The sequence below is a fragment of the Palaemon carinicauda genome, chromosome 13, assembly GCF_036898095.1.
Source record: "Palaemon carinicauda isolate YSFRI2023 chromosome 13, ASM3689809v2, whole genome shotgun sequence".
Classification (NCBI taxonomy): Eukaryota; Metazoa; Arthropoda; class Malacostraca; order Decapoda; family Palaemonidae; genus Palaemon; species Palaemon carinicauda.
Window position 1 is genome coordinate 82,335,660 of NC_090737.1, and position 10,000 is coordinate 82,345,659.

The following is a 10,000-nucleotide window of genomic DNA, read 5'->3' on the forward strand; positions in this document are numbered from 1 at the left end:
TCTAATTGATTGAATGTCATCCTCACAGTTAAGATGTGATTTTAAATTTTTGTTCTGTAGAAATACAAACGTTCATCAATTGGGCTGTTAACTAAACTTTCAACTGGGCTCTAGAAGGGACTATAAGAGTTGGAAGACCCAGGTCTACACGGCTGAGGACTATGAAACGTGAAGCAGGTGATGAATGGAGAAGTATTGATTTAAAAACTCAAGATAGAGACAACTGGCGAAATCTAAACGAGGCACTTTGCGTGGGAGAAGATTATTATTATTATTATTATTATTATTATTATTACTACCCAAGCTACAACCTTAGTTAGAAATGCAAGATGCTATAAGCCCGAAGGCTCCAACAGAGAAAAATAACCCAGTGAGGAAAGGAAACAAGAAAATAAGTAAACGATATAAGTAATGAAAATTTAAAACAAAATATTTGAAAAAAAAAATAGATAATTCATATATAAATTATAAAAATACTTATTTAAGCCTGTTCACAATAAAAACATTCATGATAAGGAATGCTTTAACAATTACATCCTCAACGCTTGTTGATTTTAAGTGTGTATTTCAATCTCATTATCTCCTACAAACAAAAAAAAAAAGAAAAAAAAAAACTACTACTTACGTGATCATAAAGTATCTGTCCGGCGCTCCCATAACCGCTGCTGTTGGTTATTGATACAGCTCCTCCAGGGAATAATATTCTGTTTGAAGGTTTAAATAAGCTTAAAGGTCACTCATGAGTGGCACAGGTATGAGACAGGACAATGTCCAAAAGACTGACCATATATACATTTGTTCATTTAGACAAGGCGATCTAAAACGATGCTTCATATTCAGTTACTCCATATGTCTGTGAAATGTAATTGTTTTCTCCCCGTTAATGGAGATGTGAGAGGATTTTATTATATTTGTATCTTCACGATGCTTAACGAGTGAAAAATTTAATAGTAAGAATCTGAATCTCTAAGGAACCAAATTATGAATAATTCTTTTGGTTTTGTCCAGACTTTACGTTTTTTTTGTTTTCAGCATCCAAAACATTCAAAAGCAAATCTTATGAATTAATTATTCGATCACAGTAGATTTCACATTTCCTGAAACAGACTTTAGTCTTTAGTGGCTCTAAGTTCAAACGTTCCATTGTGTATGTGAACTTCAAACACTAATATAATTATCTAATATCTGAGCATTTTTTAAAAAGGGGCAGAACTCTCCTGCTGTCTCTGTTTTCCATCAAGTTTCGTATTCTTTCCATCCCAAAATGCTCTGAAATATGCCATATAGGCAGACAAATATATCTTAATTGGGAATGTTCACACTGCCATAGATTCGAGAACTAGATATGAATCTGGAATAATTAGACAAGACTGCTCTCTCTCTCTCTCTCTCTCTCTCTCTCTCTCTCTCTCTCTCTCTCTCTCTCTCTCTCTCTCTCTCTCTCTCTCTCTCTAACAAGCCCCTGATTAGAGCATTTATAAACTGAACTAATATTAGCCCACATCATTTCCGATGTCTATGAAAATTCGCCCAATCATCATGCATCAGCTTTTTTTGAATAAACAGCTTTAATACAAATATCAATATTGAATTTCTTTACAAGATATACTTTAGCAATGATAAAATGAATGTATCTTTTTCACTTCATTAACAAGAATTGAGAACTTCCCGAATAAAAAGTTTTATTATAGATATTAGAAATTAATTATGTTACAAGATATACCATAGCAACAGAATTAAGTCAGTAATTTATTTTTCAAATCAAAATCATATATAGGCAAGGAAGATTTATTTTTATCCTTCTTACCCATTAACAGAAGAAGCTATTTTCTCGTAGTAACTGTCTTCTTGGTTGATTCTGGAAAAAAATAGAACTTATGTCATATTCTTTCGCATGATAACAAGCAGAGATAAGAGAGATAAGGCTAGTTTATGTACAAGAAAATTGACTAAGCTCTATACATATTCATACGCATAATTTATGTAATCTGGGCATGATGCCCGGTATATATACATACATATATATATATATATATATATATATATATATATATATATATATATATATATATATATATATATATATATATATTTATATATATATATATATAAATATATATATGTATATATATATATATATATATATATATATATATATACATATTTATATATATATATATATACATATATATATATATATATATATATATATATATATATATATATATATATATATATATATATATATATATATATATATATATATCACCAATATATACCATTGCCAATCCGCGGTTAGCAGCGTGGTGACGAAAACTGGCTAAACCCCAGACATGAATAATGACATGTCTAAGGCTTGCATTAATTGTTGTTGGTGTTGTGTATTTGAACTAATGCTGATACAATTGAGTTTATGTGCAATCAAGTAAGGCTGTCTGTTATTAAAACTATTAATTTAAGTACAGTAGTTAGAATAATTAATCAATACAAATTTTTCAACTGTCCGTTAAGGTTACTGATTCAGGAAATGCCTCGTAGGATAATTTACTCAATAATCATACATAAGCTCTACAGAGCTGGGTTTGTAGAAATGTTAGAATGTTAAGTCATCTATCTACCTACTTGAATTACAGCCACCAGTTCGAAGAATGGCCACAAGATTAATCCCTTTCAAAATTTGACTTTCAAGTCATCATCATCATCATCATCTCCTACGTCTATTGACGCAAAGGGCCTCGGTTGGATCTCGCTAGTCATCTCTGTCTTGGGGCTTTTAAATCAATACTTCTCCATTCATCATCTCCTACTTCACGCTTCATAGTCCTCAGCCATGCAGGCCTGGGTCCTCCAGCTCTTCTAGTAACTTTCAGTCTCTATTTTGAGCTTATAAATCAATACCTCTCTAATCATCATCTCTTACATCAGACTTCATAGTCCTCAGCCATGTAGGCCTGGGTCTTCCAACTGTTTTAGCGACTTTTAGTTTCTATCTTGAGCTTTTAAATCAACACTTCTCCACTCATCATCTCCTATTTCACTCTTCATAGTCCTCAGCCATGTAGGCATGGGTCTTCCAACTCTTCTAGTGACTTTCAAAGAATTGATAGTAATCTCTATAGTACCAACATGCAACTTTGAACTTTTCATCTACTCTATCTGGTCTCTCTTAATGAATATCATATTGAGAATGCCAGAGGAATCATGGCTTGAAAGTTTACGAGTGAGGAACAACAGCTTCAATACCAAGGGGTTAACTACTGCACTCTACATGTTCAGTTGCTACTTTCCTCTTGGTAAGGGTAGAAGAGACTCTTTAGCTATGGTAAGCAGCTCTTCTAGGAGGACACACCAAAATCAAACCACTGTTCTCTAGTCTTGGGTAGTACCATAGCCTCTGTACCATGGTCTTCCACTGTCTTTTAGGTTAGAGTTCTCTCTCTTGAGGGTACACTTGGGCACACTACTCTATCTTATTTCTCTTCCTCTTGGTTTGTTAAAGATTTTATAGTTTATATAGGATATATTTATTTTAATCTTGTTGCTCTTCTTAAAAGGGATTTTGACGTAGGAAAAATCTATTTTTGGGTGAGATGGCCATGTCGTCCTGATGGAAGTTCCCTCCGGCAGCTTCCTACTATATAATATTTCTGCGAATGATATTATAAGAGAATTACTGTCAGGTATCACGGGGTTTTAAACCCCCGGAACGACTATCCGAAAATATTGTGTATAATCAGGGACGTATCCTAAGATAACCATAGATATCTCTGCACCCCGAATAGACTTTACCCAGTCTATTCCTCTAAGGGGAATGATAAGTGAGGAGCTGTTACATATCCTAACACCTTTCGATGCTCCCATACGACCCTGCCGCTTCATTCCTTTGTTCGCAGCTTGTCACTACTGTTCTATATTTTTGTGTGCGGTCTTTGCACCTTTTTTTGAAGATTTTGTTCATATGATGGCTTCCTCTTCTTCGTCAAAGTTGAGTACCTACCTCTCTTTGCTTTTCGTCTTAGCTGTAATTGTTTTGGATCCATTTGGGGAGTAAAATTTTAGCTTTTGTGATAGTGGAAGCCTGAGCGCTTCGAGTCCAGCTAGCCATGGCATCGGGTTTCGTACCTGATTGCCCTTTTTTCATGTTTACTTGTTCATTTTGTAAGTTTCACGTTAGCCAGTAGTTTTTATAGCATTGCGATGCTTTGGGCTTTATTCTAAGTTAGCACTTACATTGCATTTATATTATTTAGCCTAGCCCTTGGTGGCGTTTGGATTAGCACTCGTCGGTGAATTCATTGGGCCGCCACGCTACATACGTTCATGATCTCCCATGGTTGGACTGTGCAATTTTTTGGAGTTCCCCTTTCCAAAGGGTAATCTCTCCTTGCGAAGGGTAATGTCATCATGTCGGTGCGCTGACTTGCATGAACTGCCGTTATTTCTTAGCCTCTGAGATTTTTCGATCGGACAACGGACGTGATGTTTATTTTGATACATGGGTAAAGCTTCTCCATGTCGTCACCTCTCTTTTTATCCTAGTCTTTCTGGGACGGACATTGCATGGATTTTATCATTAAGCTGCTGTGTTTTTTGTTTTTATTGATTTTGGGAGTTGGTTCCCTCTGGGATTTGACCTTCCATGGCAGTGCCGGTGTCTGCGGCTTTGCCGCCACCTTTTGGCACACTATCCTATTGTACCTTGCAGCAGTGCCACCACTGGCGGCGCTGCCTTCAGCTACGGCATGGTTTTTCTGCAGGAACCATTGCCGTTTGTCTTTGCCACCTTAGGCACCTTTGCCCCTAACGGTGTTGCTATTACTGGCGGCGGGGCTAGTACTAGTCTGTAGGAGGAGTTGACTGTACCAGCGCCTTAAGTCACATAGGAGGCTGGTGGCAATGCTTTTACCCCCTAGTGATACCGGTGCTTCTGGCAACACTGGTATATTTGGCGTACATGCCTATGGCAACGCCTGAATAATAGTTTTGTCGCCACCTTTCGACACCCAAATATAGATTTTTCCCACGTCAAAATCTGTTTTATAGTACCCGTTCTGGCGACATGTTGCTGCTTACGGCTGTGCCGCCGCTGGCGACACTGCCTCTTTTTTGGCAAGGTGTTTTCTGCGGAAACCCTTGACCGTTACCTCCGCTGTCCTTGGGCGCTATTGCCACTGACGGCATTGTCGTTACTGGCGGCGGGGTTAGTACTACTCTATGGGTGTGAATGTCGGTACCAGTGCCTTAGAGCACATAAGATGTTGGCGGCAATGCTGTTCCCCCTGGCGTTGCAATGCCGGTACCTTTAGGGCACATGCCTTTCTGCCCTTTTATATCTGAGACCATCGAACATAACTAAGATGAGCAGTCTACTTACTGTAGGTGAATTCTACTACAGGTTAACATAAAAGCCTTGCTCCTTTAATGTTTGAGGCTTCTTTATGTAGGTTGGGGCTGGGAACTCCTTCTACGAAAGGGTTCTAGGCTCCTGCATTGAATAACCACTACAGATGGTTATTGGTTTTCTACCAATTTGTCCATTTCTCTTTGAGGGTGTGGATTGAATAGATGGTTGGTAACTCTATAGGCTAGTTATCCCTCCCAAGTTTTTTCTATTGAGGTTAAAACCTTGCTTTTATAACTCGCGGGTTGCTTTAGACTCTTGATCATTGATCGATGCGTCGATTGCTTAATGATTAAGTTTACCTGTACCGGTGCCCTCTAATTGGCCATTTCTCTGCGGAGATATAGGAGCAATGGTTCTTTCCATGAGCATTTCACCACCCCTTTTTTCCCGTTTTGGGCCTATAGCAACGGACCTTCAGGGGGCTAATTTTTTCAATCTCACATTCTTTATAGGGTAATGGACATTTCGTAACTTATCTCCTTTTTTCTCACCAATGGTATTACACAAAATTTGGGGATTACTATTCCCTCTATTGTTTACTTGGAGCATTAATTACCCATTTCTTTCGGCTTTTGGTGTTTGCTAGAGGATGAAGTACTCATTTGAACCCTTTTCTCCTTACAGGCAGTGCCTATATGGATTCACACTGTTGAGTGCAAATTTGTGTCAGGGCTTTGAGACATCCCTGTGGTCTCGATATTTGCCGCACACATGCGAAGTGTTGGAGGATGAAAGGTCCAGTATTGTACTGGGACCATCAGGAATGCAGTGTTTGTAAGGATTTACTTCACTCCAGATGGGTCTCGAAGGATACTTCCAATGACGCCTGCATGTTCTTCCCGCAATACCTTTGTACCTGGGTAAGAGGATGAGGTAGTCTGATATCATCTAGGATTCAGTGGTGTATACCAATATTGATTCCACTATGACATCAGTCTCCCGATCTCCGGTTACGATTGCTTCTTCCGTGAGGGGGGCTGTTCCAGCCCGTTTCTCCACCCAACATCTTCTGCTAAGCTCATGTAGCCTCCCAGTTCCCGAGTACCTTATGTACTACAATACATCTGGTACCTATGGCTAACAGGAGAGCCTTCATGGAGGGGAATTAGTAATACCAGGTGATGATGTTCAAGGCTTTCTATGAAGAGATCCAGGTCTTGGAGAAGCAAGAGGAGTTGCCTAGATATAAGGACTGGCACTCTTAGCTTCCTTATTGCACGCAGCAATGATGGGTATCAATATACAGATTGCCGCCTTTGGTAAGAGCTTGGCCTCCTTCGTGGCTCTGGACCAAGTGGTCTTTCACTTTGTTTCGAAGAGCTACATCAGTGGAGTTTGCCTTTTGTGAGGGTATGCCTCTCACAGGTTTGGAAGAGTGCACACCAGTCTCACCTTTCTTACCACACGATTCCGTCCACTAAACCAGTGTCCAGTTTACTTTTGCTGAGAGTAAACTAGATATGGATGAGGCCGGCCACCTACTTCTTGAGAAGCTGCCCAAGATTCCTGAACACCTTCTTAAGTCTGATTCGTAGACCAGATAATGGTTGATGTCTCTGTAGTGCTTTATGGGAATGAGGATCGGGCATTTTGCAGGTGCCTTCGTCTTTCCTTGCTGGGGAGAACTCATGTCGACACCTTTATGAAAGATCTTTATGCTTCCTTTCAGGACCGTCGAGCCTGTAGTGGGCATGTACTTGACACAGCTACCATCCGCCACGAGCTGAAACGTTTCTCACCTCTAGCATCTGGGGAAAAGACCTGTTTCCTTAGAAATTTGTGAAGAAAGTTACGGATAAAGCTGTCACACAGCTTAGAGCCTTTTCCTGAAGTGGGGGATCTCACTGAAGAGGTGGTTCACCCTGGAAAGGTCACAACCAAGAGGTCTCACAAACTGACTTATCATGGTAAGTCGTTTGTTCTTTCTTATGCTGTTATCCCTCAGAATATCTATGCTGTGCCCTTACAAGTGGTGTCACAGTCCCGGGCCTTCCACCCTATGTATGAGTAAGGGTTGTCTTCTGAGGCCGTCTTGACAGTGGAGGCAAGTCCAGGGGTCGTAAACTTTGAAACGGCAATGGAGGTAGCGGTTCATGTCCCCAACACAAAATAATGAAGGCCTCTGGTAGGGGGACGGTTAGCCTTGTTCAAGTATTATGGGTTCTTCAGTCCTTGGACACAGAACGTCATTTCCAACGGCTTTGGTTGGAAGTAGTAACAATGGCCACCACAGTTTTATTTTTCTTTGTTTCCTTTCCTCACTGAGTTATTTTCCCTGTTTGGAGCCCCTTGGCTTATAGCATAAAAAAATGTTTCTTTGTTCTAAGGTTTGCTTGTTATTATTATTATTATTATTATTACTAGCTAAGCTAAAACCCTGGTTGGAAAAGCAGGATGCTATAAGCCAAAGGGCTCCAACAGGGAAAAAGTTTCATTTGGAAACTTAAAAAATAAAAAAAACATGACTTTTCCACTACAACGAATCAATCATATTTTTCCCACATCTAAACTTACGATTACATTAAGAAACATATAAATTATATGGCGTAATCACTGCAATCTTTTATAGAGTTAACTTTCGCGTGGGAACTTACAATATTGGAACAGCTCTGGCACCAGATCCTTCTATGTACTTGACGTAAGAAGCAGCAATGTAAGAAGTGTAATTCTTATCATCCAGGACATCAAGGACGCTTTTCGGTGGCTTCTGCGACAGGATTCCTACAAGAAGAGAGTTACGATGTTTTATGAGTAATGGCACTTCATAAAAAGAACTTTAATAGATAAAATAACTAAGGTAAATTTTACTAGAATTCCTATACAATGTTGTAGATGTACTATCACTTGATAAGATTTTTTAACAGATAAAACGACTAAAGTGAATTTTACTAAAATTCATATAACTGTGCTTAGTAAAGAAAATGTTCGGCTTAATAAAATATTACAAATTGTTCTTTTTAAATTAATTGTATTTCATATTTATCTTCGTAACAAGACATAAGATTATACTTTTCCTTGATTATCGTAATTGTTTGGATATAATTAAAATAAAAAGAAATATTATTTTTACTCTCAAAAGGACCACCTTAGTGGAGATAACAACACCTGATTGTGATAGCAGCTGAAGAAGGGTGGGAAAAATGTCACTTGCTTAACTCCGAGGTCAAATCTAATCTTTTTTTTTTTCTTTCTTTTTTTTTTGACCTCCGCCAGCGAAATTGGAAGGAAAATTATGTTTTACCCGCTGTTTGTGTTTGTTTATGTGTGTGTGTGTGTGTGTGTATGTTTGTTTATGAAGAGCTTCCTGGCCACAATTTTGATCGCAGGGCAATGAAACTTGCAGGGATTAACTTTAATGTGTAAAGCTGAAAATATTTAAATTTTGAAAGGTCAAGGTCAAAGTTCAAGGTCATGGTCAAGCAAAATGTCCAATTCACGTCATGTAATCAGCCATAAGTTTGGACATCGTTATCACAGAGACTTCAAACTTGGTTCATATTTGAGTGTAAGAAAATCCACGCCAATTAATACATGTGAAGGTCAAAGGTCAAGTTCAAGGTCGAGCAAAAGGTCAAGAAATAAGCTGCCGAGGCGGGGTCTGCGCTCTACTGTGTGCCCTTCAAGTTGTTTATGTTTACATCCAATACCATGTCATCATTTACGGGAGACAATTGAGCAGGATTCCGTGCTGGTATAAAACGATTTAAACTAATCAGACAAAAGTTAAATAACTCTTCTCAGTTTCTTCTGGTTTTGAGACCTTACCACTAAGCACTGGTCTTGAATGAGATAACCATGAGACTTACTTTTAAAGTGTAATCACACACACACACATATACAAATATATGTTAATCGTCTATATACATGCATGTATGTATATACAAGCGCGCGTACACAGACACACACACACGCATATATATATATATATATATACAGTATATATATATATGTATATAGATACATATGTATATATATATATATATATATATTTATATATATATATATATATATATATATATATATATATATATATAGAGAGAGAGAGAGAGAGAGAGAGAGAGAGAGAGAGAGAGAGAGAGAGAGAGAGAGAGAGAGAGAGAGAGAGAGAGAGTATTTGTGCCCATTCATGTGTAGACCTATCTTTGAATTTGAACATTTCTCAACAGGAATTTTCCTTTTATCTTTTCTCATTAATAAATCATACCTGTGCTCAAACTGTATGTGGTTCTTACCTATAATCGGCCGTAAGTTATAATCGACTGGGGGCGCTGCATTCGCCAACAGAGCGAGTAAGAGACCGAAAAGAACTACCGAGGAAACCATGACTGCTTCGCTTAGCGACTGGCGCTTGAATGAGGCAAGTTAGGCAACTGTCAGTGATATAAACTGGGCTGAAGTTCAGGGAAGTGGACAGACGCCCCCAGCTCTCTGGTAAAGAAAAAAATGAGAAGAGAATGATAAAAATGAGAAGACAGAAGATAGAAAAAAGTAGAAAAAAAAAATCCATGAGAATTTCTTGTTAAGCTAGTCCGATGTCTTCTTTTACAGAGATAAGATTTCAAATAAGGTTACATTAAATCATGTAACATAATTTCT

The 10,000-nt window shown here is 38.2% G+C and overlaps 1 protein-coding gene across 1 annotated transcript in view; it reads right to left on the minus strand.

The window, feature by feature from the left end:
- LOC137652327 (gamma-glutamyl hydrolase-like) overlaps positions 1-9,794 on the minus strand; it is a 13,979-nt gene extending 4,185 nt beyond the window's left edge. The window contains exons 1-4 of the mRNA XM_068385670.1: positions 9,637-9,794; positions 7,999-8,125; positions 1,808-1,858; positions 626-704 (exon numbers count right to left, since the gene is read on the minus strand). Of these exons, the coding sequence (XP_068241771.1) occupies positions 626-704; positions 1,808-1,858; positions 7,999-8,125; positions 9,637-9,727 (348 nt within the window). The 5' untranslated portion in view covers positions 9,728-9,794. The remainder of the gene's footprint in view (positions 1-625; positions 705-1,807; positions 1,859-7,998; positions 8,126-9,636) is intronic.
- Positions 9,795-10,000: the final 206 nt, after the last annotated feature.